Genomic DNA, 20,589 nt, shown 5'->3' with positions numbered 1-20,589 from the left:
ATATATATATATATATATATATATATATATATATATATATACACGTATACATATACATGTATATGTACACGTATATGTAGATATATATATATAGATATAGATCTATATGCATACATGTATATGTATACATATGTGTAAATGTATATATATAGATGTACATGTAATATGTATGCATATATACACATATATACATGCATACAGATATCTATACATACACACACACACACACACACACACACACACACACATACACATGCACACAAATACACACATTACTCATTTGTTTTTTTATCCAAAACTACGTCAAAAGTATTGAATGGATCTTTAAGAAATTTGGAAATTATATTCTATGCATAATGGCCATAACCCCCATGAAAATTCATATATTTTTGATGTTGATGAAATTTTAACCATACATATTACACACAAATAAAGTAATATTTCTAAAATTTCTTCTTCTTAGAAGTTACAAAGACCCCTTCATGGGGATTTTACACCCACAAGTTAGTCATTTTTCCTAAGCAAAGACGAATACAGTTGTACCATTGGTAGCTATAGGGTTACCCGAACATAACAGATGGGCATTATTTGTAATTCAACGGTACAACAGTGTAAGACTATCCTTTCAGATATACTTACATTGTGATTTCTGCTATGTGGTGCATAAATTGTGAAGTTCAAACAATACATATTAGACCCAAGTTCAAAACATTCCCAACAATTCAACTTCTCTGGTTGACATTAACACACCCACCCACCCCCAATTGGGGCCTTAACTCCCATATTTTCCAGCTCCAAGAGCTCCATTTTTCAGGAGCAAAATCCTTTTTACAGAGTCCATAACACTAGAATTTTCGAATATGCGCATAAATATCACATATATAAAGATGAGAATTGTGTCTGTGTGAATCCCTAAAACTCCAGAACTACACAACCAATTTCATTCTAAATTAACACATGCCTTACTTAGGGTCCATGTAGTGTCTTAGGCCAAAACAATTTTTAACTTCTTGCATAGTTCGAGCCTACAGCAATATCATATCTCCTCCACTATTTCACTATTACGTGTCAAAAGTGAAATAATAACATCACTCTACTGTAATGTCAGATACTTTCACTTCAGTACTTTCAATTTCATACTGAAACTATTAAAATGAAATTATACTCTCACATATATACAGGTATACTATAAGACCCAAGTTAAAAACATTCCCAACAATTCAACTTCTCTGGTTGACATTAATACACCCACATTTTACAGCTCCATGAGCTCCATTTTTCAGGAGCAAAATCCTTTTTACAGGTTCCAGAAGACTGACATTTTGGAATATGCGCATAAAGATATATAGTATGGGATACATGTCTCATGATTAGAATTTTTTAGGGTGTGTAAAGAGGGAAAGAACCCTCATGTGCAATTTTGATGAAATTCGATTCATATGTATTCCAGTTCCTTACAGATAATATAAGAGAAAAGTCTCATCCTTCAATTGCATGTAACACGGGCAACGCCGGGCAACGCCGGGCATCTCTACTAGTAGGTAACAAAGTCATTAAATAATGTAAGATACACACCAGGTGTGGGTTATGTATGCTGGGGAAGATGGTTCAACGAGATGATGTGACTACCTTGCATAAGTACCAACGTACCGAAAGTAGTTTGTGTTAACAGACTGTGATATTTAAAAAAAATTTTCAGTATCTTATTATTAGTAGCAATTATTGTGCGTAGCGTACTTACGCTTATCCAGTTCTCTAGCTTACAACACTCGATATCTCATACGTAGTACGGCTGCATAAGATGTAGGGCGATTTTTGTACATTTAAAAATTCAAAAAAGCGTGTCTTATACTCCAACTTTTCAGATGGGTCTCTTCCATACCTCATCAGGGATGTTTCTGATTGACCCGGGGCTCAATTTTCTTGGAAGTTTCAATACACATGTAGCTCTGCGTGCCAACTACAAAAGCCAACGACTTTTTTTATAATTTCTTAAAATTAATAATGTAAAAAATTACGAACCATTATAGATTAAAATTTTTTGCAATTTTTGCAAATCATCCGCTGAAGGCTCCCTGCTGCGATGTCATGGAAAGTGCCACGTGTATTATTATTCTTTTCGAAACGCGACTACAACATTTACAACAGTTTGTTATTTGTGGAGAAATCAACTATAAAAACGTTATAAAACATTTAAAGACGAAACTATTTTATTGAAAGAAAATAGAAGAAACAAATTCATATTTACAATGAAATTTTTCAATGCACTGCAAATTCTAACACTAAATTTACATCATAAGCCTAACCCTAAGCCCTACACCTTAACTCTAGATCCTCAACCTTAACTCTAAAGCATTAACATTAAACCTAACCCCATTACAGTATCCATTAGTTGATGTAGAAACATATACAAATAACAAAATGTGGATTTTTCTCTGTTCGTCTAACGGAAAAGATCTTATTTTAGTGGAGATGCCTATATTTCATATTGGGTGGATATAATTTACTATATTTTTTTTACTTTAGAATAATGTTGGTGAAATCAGAGAGGACACTCCTCTTAATTTAAATGTGATCCCTCTGTGGGAGAAGAATATAACAGGAAGAGGAATTCGTATTTGTGTTCTTGATGATGGTATAGACTATACACACCCAGATATTGCCAGAAACTACGTGAGTATTATTCAACTTTCAACTAATTTATTTATTATACCTTATTTATTGCAAAATGTTTACTTGATTGTATGCAGGCTAGCGAGGAGTACACCTTGTATTGCTATTTAGTATCATTTATAAGGCAGCACGTTTGAATCTGGTCAAGCGGGGTTAAATATTTCAACCTTCCGTTATCATTTAAAATTGTGGTGCGGCCAGTATATCTAGAAAAGTAAGGTAGTGTGCTAGCAGAATCGTTTGCCCGCCGAACAGAACGCTTAGCGGCATTTTGTCTCTCCTCACGTCCTGAGTTCATATTTCACCGAGGTCGACTTTGCTTTTCATCCTTTCCGGGTCGATAAAATAAGTACCAGATGAGCACTGCGGTCGATGTCATCGACTTATCCCCTCCCACGAACTTACTGCCTTTGTGTCAAAATTTGAAATCAATATATCAAGAAAAGCTAAATATAAGACAAATTATAAGTGTCTAGTCTAATGTTTCTCAGTCAGGCGGCTTTCTCCTTCTACTAGAAGGGATTTTTTATCCGACTGGTGGGATTTTGATTGGGAGTGGAATTGAAAACAATTTTATTTTATAGAAAATATCCTAATTTGTGTATTAGGATATGTTTCCATATTTGGTGGTGTACAATTGAAAATGTTCGTTATAGTCTTCTAAGTTATGTATAGAGAAATAAACAAATTTAATTCAATTTCAGTTCGCACAATTGTAAATACAAAAGGTTTTATACTCCATAGAGATGGAGTGTATAATTCTGCCAAAGTAAAGAATAACTTTTCATTCATTTATTAATATTTAACTCGATGACTGTTAGTGTGAAGTAAATCAAAACATGTTTTTCTCACTTGTGGGAAGAATTAAACTGATGTCTATAGATATAAAATGTGACTTAACAATATAAAACATTGATTTTAGAAATCCCATTCAAACACTTATCACAGAATAGAATTTTAGTGACTGTCAAAAAAACTTGCATTTATTTGAAAATTAGACTTTTGGCACTCATAATATGTTATAGGACAACTGATTTCAATTATGTTTATGCTATTCATTAAACTTCATTGGAAATATCTTCGAGAGGAAATAGTTATGAAATGTAAGGAAAGAAAATGTTTAACTCATATGTGACTCAAGATCTGGGGTGTCTCCCACACACTTCCTTGACGTCAACGATTTACATCCTTTACATCAATGCTGTTACTTCCAGTCACACACCTACACACACATATGCAAAAATACATATAAACACATACATCTATGCAGATCATATTACTCTATATTGTTTGATAACCTTTTGCACATAGGGTGTTATCTATGCGTAACCTAGAAACAATATGTATGCATGTACTCCTAGCATGAGCAAAAACCTTAAAATATATACTCCGGTGCAGACATAACTAAGTTTCCTTCAACAGCACAAAAAACAAATACAACTATTGCACACATTAAGTAAACATGCAACTCAAAACTAAAAACTTTCGCAGTCTACTAACGCTAATCCTAACAAATTTGACCTCATATCTTTGATGATCTACCATGGATTCAACGTATTTACAACAATAAAAACTGCACCTTCAAAGAAACTATTTCAGCTATGAAAAGCTGCTGGCCTTCTATACAAGGCACAAATTACTTTGTAGAACTTATTTATCTGGGATGAAGCACTGCTGCACTCACAAATATTCTATGCATTCGTCTTGCCAAACACAACACAATGCATTACTAACTGATGCTAACATACTAATAAAATGAAATGCTGTGTTCTTTATCTGTTTCTACAACTGTTACTACAACTGTTCTTGTTCTGCTGGAGAATAATTATTTACAAGACGTTTTCTTATCTCTCTCTCTCTTTCTTTCTCTTCCCATTCAAGGATGCTGAAGCCAGTACGAACTTAAATGGTAACTTTGGGGACTCAGATCCTATGTCTGATAATACAAATCCTAGAAATAGGTAAGAATATCACAACTTTAACGATCGTCATGTACGAAATATGGTTTCCATATTTTCTCACAAATTAATATTTTACAAGAAAAAGTGCAACTTTGTTTTATCACTAGTACTTCATCAGCTTTGAAGGAATAGGCGGGAAGATGATCTGCTGGTGTTTAACACGATATAAAGGGACGTAATCAAGTCTTACAAGACATTTAGTTCGGCACTTTACTGTTTCTGTATATAAATGAAACAGAAAGGTTTTTCAGTAGTCACTTGACTTTCTAGACTGTTTGAAAATAAAATGTAAAAGAAGAAAAAAGGCTTTTGATAATGTAATCTTATACACATATCTCAAAATATGACGGAATGGTCATGTCTGTGAGACTTTTGGTAATAGGAATGCTTGCTTAATATCCACTTGGAGCTAAACAACAACAATAACAAGTGTGTGCGCGTGTAATTTTTGTTTTAATCACCAGATCGGAGAAATTAACAAGGATAATGATAAACTATAAAAACAATCTAGATGGAACCTGTTTCTAGAACAAATTATATTTAAAATAACAAAGGCTAATTATAAAATTCTAAAAACAATGGTACCTTTTGCTAAATTTCAGATGACATTCTTTGCAATACAATTCTTGTCAGAGGGAAGAAATAAAAAAAATATAGCAAGTTATTTTCGTATTTTAAGAATCTCCGTTTTATGCAGAACAACTCTAAATGGAAAGAAGAAAATATATTTTACAGTTTGTAAGAACTTTAAAAGAAAATGAAAACCACATTAAATTTTCCAGCAGGGATTTGTTAAAGAAAATGTAACAGATGGTTTGTGTCAGTCATATATGCTATGGGAGTAGAAGATGTTTGGGCAGAAATTTAATATGTAAAACCTGAAAACAAAAAGAAGAAAAACTATTGCAAACTATTTTTAAGATGGAAAAGTCTGTTATTTTACTTAATATATCTTAAAACAATACAACAATTGACTATCAAGAAGAAGCCATGAGATTATTTTCGTTTTTTAACCTCCTAAAATTCACAAAGCTGTAAATAGATACCATAGGGGTGTACAGCGCTTTGCTGCAACTGCGTAGGCACTGTATAACAGACGGTTGTTTTGTTAGCTTTTGGTGCAGGATTTATTGTCACTAATGGGCGATGACTGCGGTAGATTGTCATCCATCTTATCAAGTTAAAAAGAAAAAAATAACTTACATCAACCACTTGACTTCACAAAAAATAACTACAAAACAGGCTACAAATGACTACATTATCTACATTATCTTAGATTAATATCGATAGATGAAATAAAGCTGTTTTAAAATACATTTGTCTGTATTAATATGACAACTGCAAGTTGGCCAACGATCGTATTCTCCATAGCCCAAAACTTTTACCCGTTGTATTAAAGCAATCTCTTTCTCTTCACTCTGTCTCTCCGCCACTAAGTTCACCATCAACACATCTTCTGCTTCAACTATATACCAGCCACATAGGTTGCCGCATTGTCTTTGCTTGTCGTGGTATCACTGAACCCCTTTCCAGTTATCTTGATAAGTTATAATCACCCTGCTCTTACATCTTAAGAACACTAACCATGCCTTTAATCTTAATTCTTTCTCCTGTTTCTTGAACCATTGCAACTCATATTTACCATGGATGTAAAAATCGATGTACACTGGCATCGTCCACAGATTTAATCCTTAAACGTTTCTTTGACCTTCGCTTCTCATTAAAACCTAGGATCACCATTTTCTCTGCTTAACTGAAGTTGTTTTTACCTTCAAATGTTTTTCCTTCTCTGACGAGTTCAGTCAACAAACTACCGCAGAGGTTATGGGTATTAGGATGAGCCCTCAGTTATGCCAATCTCTTTATAGGCCATATAAGGATATTATTCTACTTCATTAGGTTTACCATTGATTTCTATCAGTTATACGATACAGTCACCGTTTGGTTAAAGACTAATCAGCATTACCGCACTCTAAACTCATTGCCATCATTTCAACACTTTCCACCTATCTAGGGAATTTATACCTACCATCTCAAAACCTGTAAACTTCCTAGCTATTTATGTTACTATCGATAGCCTTACGTTTTAATTTAAATTCATTGTAAACCTACTGACTCGCAGTCCCACCAGACTGGACTTTATCTCCTCTCACTCTATTCACACTAGAACTGCTATCTCATCCCATCCCCCACTAAAAACAATATACTATAAACACTTGGATTTTTGGATTTTCTTTTCAAATCCGACCTGCACTCCAGTGATTCCATGCCACTGACACAGTCTCCGCTCGTTCTACTCTTAACGAACACATTACAAGACAAAGTTTCTTTTTCGATGACCTTTCACTCGTCCACCTTGCCTTTCCAACGAACCAACCGTCGCAATTTTCATTGCCAGTCCCCAGAATCTCTAACTGCTTCTTTCCTAATCCTCCCTCCCTTCCTCTTTTGAAAAAGAGACAACTTTTGTGACTTTTCAGCAGCTTATTTCCCTCCGGTAATTCTATATTCCACTGCTGCTTTTAAAATGTGTTCAAGGTTTTAAAATAATTTCCGGCTTCTTAAACAGTGGGAAAAGGTTAAGATACGTAAAAACAGGTGGCCTGGATGTGTGTATTGCGCAATTATTGCATAAATTCATGAAAAATATTGTAACTCTTTAAGATCTTAACTGTTAATTGTATCAAATTAAACTCTTCCAATCCAGTTTTGAGTGCGCTCCTGCCTTATAAATGCTAAACTCATTATACACGCACGCACGCACACACACACACACACACACACACACACACACACACACACACACACACACACACACACACACACACACACACACACACACAAATGGTGAGTTTTTGTATCCTCTCAATCTTTTCTACTCCCTCCTTTCTACCTCTTGTTACAGACTACATTACATTTTGTCCATCTTCTCTCAGGACAATTTTTGTCTTTCTAGTTCTCACCATTTGTTAGAGACTTCGTTTTATTGATTCATTAGACTCTGACCATTTCTTAAAAATCATATTCCAATGCTAACTGACTCTCTTCTCCCCCCGCCTTGTTTAAGTGTGTATGTGTCTGTGTCATTACGTTTGTCTCCAATTCGTCTCTTTCCTAACATTTATACTTACCCCATCACACTTGATCTGGTTCTCACAAACTCTATGAGCCACCTGACACTTTTAGGTTTTACCCCCATACAGTTAGTAAAATCATTCATTTATCTTTCCCCCACTTTTCGTTTTCCACATCAACCTCTCTGCATAATTACTATACACTACTTAATTCCCAAACCACAACACTTACATTCTTCTCTGTTTGATGAAGAACAAGCGTCCAAAACGTTAGATTTTGCTTCTTTTTCACGGTCTAAAAACAGATACTGAAACTGCTTCGAAAACTTAACGAGTCTGTTTTACTTTTCTTTTTCAAATTGATACTGATATCAAACACTGATATCTAATGTTGGTTTCAACTTTAGGCACAAGACCAGCAGGTTTGGGAGAGGGGCTAAGTCGATTACATCGACTCCAGTGTTCAAGTGGTACTTGTCTATCGACCCCGAAAAGATGAGAAGCAAAGTCGATCTCGGTGGAATTTGAACTCAGAACGTAAAGACCGACGAAATGCTGCTAAGCGTTTCTCCTGACGTGTTAACGATTCTGCCAGCTCGCCGCCTTATACTTATATCTAATATTACTGCTATACGTAAGTCGGTGAGCAGGAAGAATTGTTACCGCGCCGGACAAAATGCTCAGCGGTATTTCTTCCGACTTTATGATCTGAGTTCAAATACTATCGGGATCGACTTTGGCTTTTATCCTTTCGGAATCGATAAAATAAGTACCAGTTGAGCACTGGGGTTGATGTAATCAACTTAGCGCCTCCCCACTAAATTGCTGACCTTGTTCCAAAATATGAAAACGATATTATTGCTATGAATCTGTGCATTGGTCATTTCAGCTATTGTTTCTAAGTTCCAATCTCAACAGAACTCACTTGCTTTGTGCTCCTATAAAATCGACTATTCTCTCTTCTGCAAAAAATGAACTTGTGTTTAGTCAAAAGAAAATACTCAAGTGCGATAATAAATAGCTAATTGCTCTGCTATTTTTAAGAAATTGATGAACTTTTTTTTTTGAAGAAATCGATGAAATTGATGGACAAATTGATGGACTTTCTAAACCTGTTAATTATGTGTGCGGAGTGTGGCGTACCTGATGACGTATGCTGTAAGCAATAGATAAATGGTTCGAGTCTCGTCTTTTATTGTTTTTCCTAGAGGGACAAGAGAGACCATGGACTAATGAATAAAAAATGAGTAAATAAATAAGTAAAGTGGGAGTAGAAACCAGCTTCTAGGACTCGGTTTTGTCGATAGCTTTCATCACTCGATAGAGGTAAACATTTAAAGAATAGGTATTACAGTTAGGAGATATATTGGATCCTTTTTTTTTTATCTCAAGCTAACCCCAAAATAGTTTTTTACGACATAAAGAAGTTTTGTGAAGGTGATGTTGCTTTTGGCTGCGGACTTTAAAATCGTGAAATTAAAATACTTTCTTTTGACTAAGAACACGGGTAAGTTGTGTGTGTGTTGGACAAGCAGATTGAAATGGTTCATACTTCGTAATGGCATTTAATAAAAGTGAATCACTCCTCTAATTACGTTAAAATATCCTATACAGTGATTAACTTCTCTTCTATATTTAAGAGATGAGGAATTATGTACATTATTTACATTATTTACATTTGACGGATATTTGTCCTCATCTTGTTTGTTGTTAACACAACGTTTCGGCTGATATACCCTCCAGCCTTCATCAGGTGTCTTGGGGAAATTTCGAACCTGGGTTCTCATTCCTATATGGGGTGGGGGGATGAAAGATGTGATGTGTATGTGTTAGGAATGAAAACCCAGGTTCGAAATTTCTCCAAGACACCTGATGAAGGCTGGAGGGTATATCAGCCGAAACGTTGTGTTAATAACAAACAAGATGAGGACAAATATCCGTCAAATGTAAATAATGTAGATAAAGTGATTCACTTGGCCATAATTCTTAGACTAAAAAATGTATTGAGTTTTCTGATAGATTTTAACCTCGTTTGTATGTAAGGCATGTGTAAACAGGTTGCTGCCATGGTTAACTCAACGAACAATCCAGGTGCTAGTAATAGGTTGAGTACAAAATCTTTTTAAAAAATGATTTTCTGACAACTCCTAATCTATTTCTGGTTTCAGGTGTATTAAGATACATAAGTTTCCCATCTGTCGAAGTACGATGACTTCGCTGTTAAGATAACGTGAAAGCTGTTAGCTTTCAGTTAACTCTTAGCCAAAGAACTACAAGACAGTGGTCTGAATTTAGCGAGAGAACTCCTGCCTTAATGAGAAAGAAAACTATTGTCTGAAGTTATCTTTCGTATTTGCTAGAAAAAAAAGAGACAAAAATATTTGTTTTCAACTTATAGTTTTTCTTTTTCACCGCGTATATTTTAGCTTTTAATGCTTCATATATAAAATTGCTGATACAAGCATAATCATAGTTTATCTGGAGTAAAGTACTTTGATCGGGACATTCATGACCTCGATGTTTCTCCCTTGTGAATATATATAGAAAGATAAAAAGAAAGTATTCGAGGGAATTACAGTTGAGGATATAAGCATCACATGCGTGAGAGAGAGAGAGAGGGAGAGAGAGAGAAAAGAAAACTAAGGAAGTTCAACCTCATGATGAGAACTGACTGATATATCTTTATACGCTACATATTATGCAATAGTTATATGGTATCATGAGTAAAAACTCTTTTGAAGTGGTAGTTTCCTGCTTGGATTCTTTCCAACAGATGTCATTAAATAAAAAAAATAAAATAAAATATCCTTGAATTTCCGTCCTGAGACTTAAACAAGCTTAGGGAACTAAATTTCCGAATGCTGAAAAATATATTTGCCCTAATGAAATTTAAGAAATTAAATTAAGGTGGTTTAGTTTTTCTGATTTACTAGTAGAGAAAGATGCGTGTAAGTGGTACATACAGTTGTATATGGGGTAGGTGGGGGGAATGATAGATGTGATGTGTATGTGTTCTAATGAGGCTGTGAAGAAGAATGCTTACAAGGGTTAACAGACAGAAATGATGGAGAGAAGAAAACAATGTTATATCCCCACCTCAAAACTTTTATTGTCGTTAATCCAGTTACGAAAAGCGTTTCGTAATTTAGAAGCATACTTAACTTCAAGTACTTATTTAGCTTTTAGGTCAAAATTCTAATGTGTACCCCGAACTGTTTTTCTAATAGAAGTTGCAGCTGTAGTTATTCAGCTACAGACGCTCTTAGAGAGGTCATTGAAGCGGTATTTAGTTTGTCCCATTTGTTTTTAGCAATAGCTTTTAGTTCTAGTTTCGAGGTTACACTATAGAATAATACGTGACTGTTACCAATTTAAACGTACCTCATCATCTGTTATATTTTCTCATACATCTGTTGTGTAAAACAGTCTACGCCCACAATGTTTCTACTATTTTCTTACCTTCCCATCTAGCATTTACAAAAACACAAAATTTCATAGACGTACGCAAATAGCTCAAAAGCACTCACCACCATTCCTATTATATCAACGATAAAATTGTTCTTTATTACATCATAGAAAATATGTCAACGTTGTTTGCTATCCTTTATAGTTAGCTAACATAACTAAACGTTTTACTGGATATATAACAAATCTCACTCAAAGGAGATACAAACAATTTGTTTTGAAGTTTCAAAGAAGTTGAAAAATAATCTAAAACGATATTTTCTTCTGGAAGTAGTAATTTCTGAAATTTGGTAACAACACTCAGAGGAGATGCAAACAATTTGTTTTGAAGTTTCAAAGAAGTTTAAAAATAATCTAAAACGATCTTTTCTTCTGGAAGTAGTAATTTCTGAAATCTGGTAACAAATTTTCCAATAGTCAATAGATTTCATCCCTCTTCACTGATCATAATTATACAAAAAGTTTCTACTGAAGTTTTGGCTTTTTGTCTTTTATGAATACCATATTCTCTCATGTTAGCTGGTGGTTACGGAACAGAAGAGAATGTTGTGATCTGTACGCATTGCTTTAAAACATAAATCATATCAAAAGTCTGTCTGCGGTAAACTTACTACTCTATTCTGAGAAAATATCCTTTATAAAACTATTGATTCCAAAATAATTTCATATATAAACTATAACCATTCTTCAATGTTTTCTTTTATAAAGTTATCCTTTCCAAAACAAATTCTCTATAGTGTTACCATATTAATATTGTAGAATTATTTCTGTGTGGTTCTTTTATAGTCACGGCACCAACTGTGCAGGAGTAGTGGCAGCAGAAGCGAACAATAGTATCTGTGGTGTTGGCGTAGCTTATGATGCCAAAATAGGGGGTAAGATATATTATCATTTTTGTAAGTGTTTGTTCCGTTTTTATGTATTTCTTCTATTCATTATCTTTATGCACAAAAGTAAAGCGACGAGCTGGCAGAACCGTTACTGCACAAAACAAAGCGTTTACCGATATTTCTTTCGGCTCTTTAAGTTCTGAGTTCAAATTCCGCCGAGGTCGGCATCGTCTTTCATCCTTGCAGGATCGATAAAATAATTACTAGTTGAATACTGGTGCTCTGAACCAAAATTTGAAACAATTATTCAATGGCTTTGTTAACAAAGGCATGTATTGACGAAATTTAATGTGAAGATGCATCATAGAAGTGAATGAATGAATAATATTATTTGACTGATTATTAATATGGCCATTTATTATATATCAATTATTGTGACAATGCTGAAGGTGATTATAATGCAAATAGTTACAATATATGCAACTTCATCGAGTTGTTTGTATATCCAGTTTATAGATCTCCATTCTGTAAGATAGTTATTTAGTTTCATCTCTGTTATTGCTAGAGAGAAAGACAGAATAAAAAGAATGTACGCTTGATTATTGATTTCCATTGATTATTTGTATTTTTGATTGATATAATACATATTTTTGTAGAGCTAGTGATTTGGATTGTTGATTCGACTGATTATTTAAACTGGTGATTGTCAGAATGATGGTTATTAGACTAATCCTATCCGGATCAAGGATAGTTAGGCTAATGACTGCTAGAGTCAGGATTATAGAAATGAAGATTTTTCGGCTGTTGAGAGCGACATGATTATTGAGACAATGGTTGGACTGATGATTATCGGGCTAGGGGTTGTTTAATCATTATTAAACTAATTATTGCTGGTCTAATTATTGTTGGAATAATGAATGCTGTTTGATAATTGCCGGAATGATAGTTGTTTTACACATATTTGTTGAACATTGGTTGTGTATAGGGGCCGTGAATGCGTGTTCTAAGTCGGGTCACCAATTTGTAAGGTACCGTGCGATGTGAGGTGAAGAGAATGGCTCTTTAGTATCACATCACAGAGCCGTTATAATAAAAGAGAAAATTGATAGAACCATTTACCTGCCAGATGGAAAAAGAAGACAACAACCGCGGAGAATGGTTAAGAAAAGATTTATTGATATGTTAACATGTGTGTCTGTGTGTGCGTCATGTATAAAGAATAATAGACAAGACGTAATGAGAGCAAAATGTATATGTATGTGTAAGCATAGATGTATGCGTGTGTGTCAAGTACATATAAGGATGGCAATGAAGAAGGAGACAGTGAACGAGTCTATAGCCATCGAAGTGAGAAGTAAGTTCATAGACACAAGAAAGATGATGAATAATACCAGTTCGTAGTCGATGGTACACGGTAGTTGAAATACTGTATCAAGAAGTCGCGTCCGTGATGCTGAGCCGGTTACAGATATATGTCATACGTGAAGTGGTGACTGTGATGCTGCTGCCTGGGTCACTTGGTACAGGAGTTCATGCAGGTTGCATATTCGCTGTTGATCCATGGTAAAATAATTCACGAATAGAGAAGTGCTGGAACCTGGGTGATTTGCTTGCTGAGCTGTGAACGTAGAGAGATGATGTTGACGGTGTTAAGGACATGGTGGTTACGAAGACGGAGGTTGCCGTAATGCTGTTGGACGAAATTGGTGAATCTCAACGTAGCTACTGTGGTGGTGGTTGTCTGGCATTGTCGCGGGAACTGGCTGTGTCTCTGTGGTCAGTGGCTAGACCTTAGAAGGTCTGGAACCAATGAATTTCTTTATTTACCTATAAAAGGTATATATAGAGGGGACACTACAAGGGACGAACACTTACATTCTTGCAAAATGGTTTGGGTTGTGATGAAATGGAGACAAAAAATCGAAAAAATCGGATAAAAGGATGAAATAAAATTATATACAATTAAAAATTTATAAATAATGTTCCGGGATATTTTTTATAGTTAACCCGCCGGTTTTTTATTTTCTCCTTTGGTTGTTTTTTTTTCCTTTTCCTTCTTTTCGCCTTGACCAGCTATACTAGCACGGCCCCATTCATTCTCAACTTCCTTACTACAGACCTCCATCTTTTCCCGAACGTACTTTGCGACAGGCACTTTTTCTCCAGACGGATCTTTCTCGACAAGTGGAAGTTGAAATAACTTACCAACCCGTGTACGGAGATGAAGTGACCGGTCCCAATCCCTTTCGCTCGTGTCATCCATACCGTTTCTTTCAGTATGGCTACTACGCAGAAAAAACGATGCCTTCATTTCCTTGTCGAAGGAAGAAGGCGGTACGATCTTAATCATGGGCTCAGTCGAGAGCCGTACTCTCCCTGCATCCGACATCAGTTGTTCGACATAGGTCATCAACTCCCTCAACTCCTCACAGTGTACGGGCATGTGGGGGAAGTGTCAAAACCGTGTCTAGACAACCTCTCGAACCAGTAAGGCCGATCGGTAGCACAACCAAGCCAAGGATTTCTGGAAATTATCCAGATACCACGGAGGGAATGTCCTTCCGAACAGGTTGGTCAGTTGCTCCTCATTGAAGCCCAGAGTCTCACACAGGACATCATCGGACTTATGCTCTACCAACCCTCTATAAAAATCCGCAGTGGTAACCTCGCTGCCAGTATTGCTCGTCCGCGAGAACAGAGTGAGTGCTTGTCTGCACTCCCTCTGCCATACTCCCATCCTAGGTCTCCGCTTCATCCATGTACCTAAGTCCCTGAGGGATTTCACTTGTGGAAAGAGTTGCTTGGCATGTGGTGACCACACCTGCTCACCATTCAGGTAACATCAGAGTTGTCTCAGCCTCAGCGCGTGCTTGCGCATCATCAGCCAAGGTATTCCCAGCCCACCCTTTAAAGGTTTTTGGCAGCAGATGGAGCGCTTCACAAGTGGCGTTTTCCCTTTCCACAAAAAGCGAAAAACGATCCGTTCCAACTTGGTCAACCACAAACCAGAGCAAGGCACGACGGTTAGGCGGTAGGTTATCACAGATGCTATAAGCACCTGTGCAATCTCGGCCCTTCCTAGCAAAGATAACGTCCTCCCAGACCAGGTTTGGGTTATGGCCGTCATCTTGCTCGCCACCTCGCTCCAGTTTTTCTCCACCTGGAGATCTGGTCCAAACCAGATTCCGAGCAGTTTAACCGGGCCCTCCATCCAGCATCCGACGACGCTGTTGGGAGGCATCAACTTGCCACGACTGATTTCTCCGGGTTAATTTTTGCCCCTGTCACCGCTTCGTAACCTTTGAGGGCGTCTTCTACACGAAGCAGCTGCCCTTCACCAGACACGATGATGGTAACATCATCCGCATATGCCGTCGCACTTCTACCGTAACACAAATCACGCGGGTCTGCCCCCATAGTCCCCAACCTCCGCAGCAGTTGACTAATGGTTGTTCGATGAATGATTGTTGTGCTGCTGATTGTAGGATTGTTGGACTGATGATCATTTGAACTTAACATTTTTGGAGTAGTCTTATTAATCCAACTGCTAATGGACTAATCATTGTTGGATAAATGATTGGGTAGCTAATCCTTATTGGAACGATGCTTGTTAACGTAGTGATTGTTAAAATAATAATCATTTGAATAAGGATGATTGAACTAGTTATTGTTGGAATAAACAATGTGATGATTATTGAATTAATGAGTGTCCGTGTATCAGATTGCACAAGTAATGAGTGTTGATGTGACAATTGTGGAACTAATGATTGCTAAACATATGATTGTTGGAACAATGATGATTGAACTGATACTTGAATGACTGCTGTTTGCTGGACTAATGATTGTGCATTTACTGATTGTTGGTCTGATGATTGTTAAACTAGTGAGTGTTGACTAATGATTATTTAACTAGAGTTTTGTTGGACTGAAGACTGTTAGTTGGATGATTATTATTAGATAATCAGTTGTGCACTAATGATTGCTGGACTAATTGTCTTTGGACTGATGATAAGTTTTTTTTTTTTTGGTAATTGTAAACTAATTGTTCACCTGGGGATTGTTAAACTAATGAGTGTTGCATCAATGATTTTAGACTGTAAAGGATTTATCTAATGACTGTTACATAATGATTTTAGGGTGAATGCAAATTAACCATTGACTAGTGGACTAATAACTATTGTCTGTCAGATGAATGTTGAACTAACGGTTTATGGAATGAATGATAGATTAATGATTGTTGAATTAAGGATTTCGGGAATGATGATTATTAGTCTAACAACTGTTGGACAGTATGCCACTCTTGTATATAGTTTCAGTACATTGCCCTTCTACTGTAGAATCTTCTCTATCCTCCATTGTAGTCTCCTTTTTTTTTTACCTCTATTCACCTTCCTGTACCCTCACCTGTATCGTCTGTACCCTCCTCCCTCCACAATCTTCATCTTTTCTTTGTTATAAAGTCTCTCTTCATCTTCCATCAACTGTACACCCAACTCCTTTCCTCTACCTCCTACTCTAAATTCTCTTCCACCCTTATTTTCACTGCATTATCTATTCTTCTACTCTGTAAAGTCTCCCTCTTTCCTCTGCCCTATAGTATCCCATTCTGCTTCCTTTTGCTATAAAGATACCTTATCTTTTCCCCCTCCTCAACACACACATTCTCTTGCCTCTCCCCACCCACACAACACAGTTTCTTTGCTTCTTCCTTCTACCTTTCTTTCCTCTCTTCTGTAACTTCTAATCTTCCTCTCTTTAGGCTTCAGTTCATTCCTCACCAATATATTTATTTTATTTTCCACTCGTTCACTCTTGTTTGCTCCCTTCCTCTATCCTCTTTACTATGGAACTTCAGCTATTTCATTCACAGTGAAGTATTAATGATATTATATAACAATTTTTGCGTTTAGATGTTTGAGTGTTTAAATGGGGCCATTTTACAGAAAACTTCTTACTTAAATGCTACTCTTTAAGTGTAAAAATTTGCTTAGAATTTTATCTTTGAAACCTAACAAATCCTATTTGCTAAATGATTCATAACGAGTAGTCTGACCTTGTTCTTGATACTTCCGGAAGTTTTGATATCTCAAACTTTGAGACCCTCCCACTGTTTATGTAGGGTCATGTCTCACTTGCCTTTCCTGCTTCTTTGATTTTGATGACACTCACAGCTGCAAACCATTTGACAAATACGAGTGGTTTCAAATAAAACGGAAATAGAAAGGAAATTAACTTTCTTTTTATCACGTGGTCAAAGAGTTTTACATTTTTGTTTCCCTGGTCTTTTAAGGAAGGGTGGAGAATATGTTAGCTACAACTTAGGTATTAGGAAATCTAGTTCAAATGTATAGAGTTTCCTTGAAAAAAACAATTTTCCATTCATTAAAATTGCTGATTCAATGAGGACAAAATATATATTAATTTAACCCTTAAAGAGGGTTTAGTTAAAATTTAATCAAGGACATTGCCATAAGTCTTTAACATTATTATAAATGTTCTGGTTTGCAATGCATGAAAATAGATTTTGACCTCATTAAATGTTTAAAAAGTTTTCTCATACAACATAAAATATAAATTTGATTAGATTTCTATTCCTATAATAACAGGTCAAAATAAATGGATTGATTGACTAATTGCTGAAATTACTGAGCTGTTTCAATATGAACCATATTTGATGGCATATTTTCAAAAAATAATATCTCAAAGAATAATCTCAGTTCCTATATGCAAAGTTGGACTTCCCATAAACTTTAATGCACTGAAACATTTTTTCCTGAATATGTGCTGCTAAAATCGGGGTGCAGCTAATGCGCTTGCGCATCTTTTATGCCATCACATATGGTATTTATAAATAATAACATTATTATTATTTTTATTGTTTAGTCCAGATTAGCTCTGTTGAAGCTAATCTGTGATTGGAAGTGCTTCATTCATAACCATCCCATCTTTCAGGGGAGTTAGTATTTCTAGAACTACATCATCTGATATGTCATTCCTTTTTAAGATAGTAGTGTGTGATATCAAGGAGATTTAGCTTCTATTTCTTGCATGTCAAGAAAATCCATAGGGCTCTGTGGATGGTGAGCAATGCTTCTATTTTTTTTTTTACAATGTTTGTTTCTTGTGGTACTTATTTATGGCTCAGTCATAGAGAGCAAAGTATTTTTCCAAGATCGCAGTTGAATGATATCAAGACTACCTTAACCACCCATCCATCAGCTGGTCAACCACACTCTAATAATTTAATCGACGATCACACTAGTCAACTATAACATTAAAATATAAACTTAAAAGAAAATGAAAATAAAATTAATTTTCTAAAGTACAATCTTAAATGACATTAACTGTTTAAACATTTTATTCATACAGGTATCCGGATGCTTGATGGCATTATCACAGACTTATTGGAGGCAGAAGCTCTGTTATTTAAACCAAACTATATTGACATTTACAGTGCCTCTTGGGGTCCAGTTGATGATGGTATAAGAATGGAAGGTCCAGGCAAATATACAAAACTGGCTCTTCAAATGGGTGTTCAACAGGTGGGTAATTCTAATAATAATATTAGTTTCAAATTTTGGCACAAGGCCAGCAAGTTTGGAGGAAGTGGGTAAGTCAATTACATTGACCCCAGTGCTTAACTGGTACTTATGTTATCGACTCCAAAAGGAAGAAAGGCAAAGTTGACCTCAGCTGAACAATTCTAATAGTAATATTAATTGCGTAATTAGCTCTAAATAGGTTATTGGGTTCAAAATCATTAGGTTGTGTGTTCAATTCTCAGGATGGCTGGCATGTGTCTTTGAACAAAGCACTTCATTTCATATTGTTCAAGAGTATAAAAGGGGAATCAAAAATATCTGAGGCCTAACCTGGTGGTGGACTAATGTCTCATTCAAGAGGAATCTTTTGCTCTCAGTCACCCAAATGCTTTGAAAATCTGTGTTATCTCTGGCTTCATGAGTTTGTAGGCTCAAGGAAGACCTCAAGCCTAGAAGATGGTCGTCGCTATTTTTTTTGTATCACATCTAATTCTCTGGAATGGAAAGAACAAGAAATATAATTTCAGAATAAATATGTTATATTCTATAACATATTTATTGTGTTACATGATATAACATATTTATCATGTTATATAATAAATATAGCATATAATAAAATGTTATATAATAAATATAGCATATAATTAAATGTTATATGTTATATATAACATATTTATTATGTTATGTTGTAATAAATACAACATATTTAATATAACATAATAATGTTAACAAAATTAGCATTATTAATTATGTTAATAATGTTAACATTATTGGCATAATGTTAATATGTTAACACTATATTAACATGTGAAAATGTCTTCAAAATATTCAGAAGCAAGTCTTCTCAAACATTGTTGGGAGTCTTTGTTTGCTCACATAGAACCAAAGCTATCAGTAAAAAAAGTCATCATTGTCCAAACATAGATTTGTGTTATTCTCAATAGAAATAATTTTGATATCTGCCAGCATTTGAGCTTCGTACATCATCACTTCATCTTGTAATTCATTTATAAGGGAAGAAATGAACGATTTTATCACTTCTCATTGATTCACTGATGTTAGTGAATTCAAATGTAGTCAGTGCACTTCAAAGGCTTAGCCTGATCTTCTTCAACAGCGTTTTCTGTTGGATTAAGTCAGAAGTTTTGTTGAGATGCTGGGTAGGCACAAGCATGGCTGTGTGGTGAAGAAGTTCATGTGGTGTCAGGTTCAGTCTCACTGCACAGTACCCTGGATGGGTGTTTTCCATTATAGCCCCAGGCTGACCAATGTCTAGTGAGGGAATTTAGTAGGCAGAAATTCTGTTAAAGCTTGTCGTGTGTCTGTCTGTCTGTCCTTCTGACAATGTTTGTTTCCCTACTACCACTGCTTGACAACCTGTGTTGGTTTGTTTATGTCCCCATAACTTAACAGTTCAGTAAACAAGACTAACAAGATAAGTACCAGATTTTGAAAAATAAGTACTGGGACTGATTTGCTTGACTAAAACTCTTCAGGGTGGTGCCCCAGTATGGCCACAGTCCAGTGGCTGAATCAAATAAAAAAGATAAATGTACCCTTAATCTCATACCATTCCAACAATTATAGCAAATTTGAATACACATCATTGAGTTTATGGTTATTCACCTGCTTGTTTGGATTTAGATTGAATGCTAATCCATTAAACCAACTTTAACATCAAACTTCAATTCAGTAAATTACTGCTAAGTGTAATCAGGAGCACTGTATCGTCTTCCATTCTCTATCTGGACTTTTTATTGTTGGAAGCAAAGAAACTTTTGTAACAATTACTTACTTTTATTTTTTTATTACTTTTTTTAATTGTTTCAGTAATTTGGCTGAAAACCCTTGAAGGGTTTTAGTCAAACAAATTGACCCTAGGACTTATTTCTTAAACCTAGTACGTATTCTATCGATCACTTTTGCCAAACCACTAAGAGATCTAAACACACCAACACTGGTTGTCAGATGGTGAATGGGGAGGGGGAAACAAACAGACACAAAGACACACACACATAGATATATACATATGTATATAAATATA

General features: G+C 35.5%; 1 protein-coding gene across 3 annotated transcripts in view; it reads left to right on the top strand.

Annotated features, from left to right (window-relative positions):
- Positions 1-20,589, top strand: part of LOC106874530 (PC3-like endoprotease variant B) — a 166,646-nt gene that overhangs the window by 110,291 nt on the left and 35,766 nt on the right. For all 3 annotated transcript variants that reach the window (XM_014922295.2, XM_052974834.1, XM_052974835.1), the window contains 4 exons: positions 2,527-2,673; positions 4,555-4,634; positions 11,960-12,048; positions 18,373-18,545. In XM_014922295.2, coding sequence (XP_014777781.1) covers positions 2,527-2,673; positions 4,555-4,634; positions 11,960-12,048; positions 18,373-18,545 — 489 coding nt within the window. The remainder of the gene's footprint in view (positions 1-2,526; positions 2,674-4,554; positions 4,635-11,959; positions 12,049-18,372; positions 18,546-20,589) is intronic.

This window comes from Octopus bimaculoides, chromosome 19 (genome assembly GCF_001194135.2).
Source record: "Octopus bimaculoides isolate UCB-OBI-ISO-001 chromosome 19, ASM119413v2, whole genome shotgun sequence".
Classification (NCBI taxonomy): domain Eukaryota; kingdom Metazoa; phylum Mollusca; class Cephalopoda; order Octopoda; family Octopodidae; genus Octopus; species Octopus bimaculoides.
Note: the sequence above shows the minus strand (reverse complement) of the source record. Positions and strands in the feature narration are given on the sequence as shown.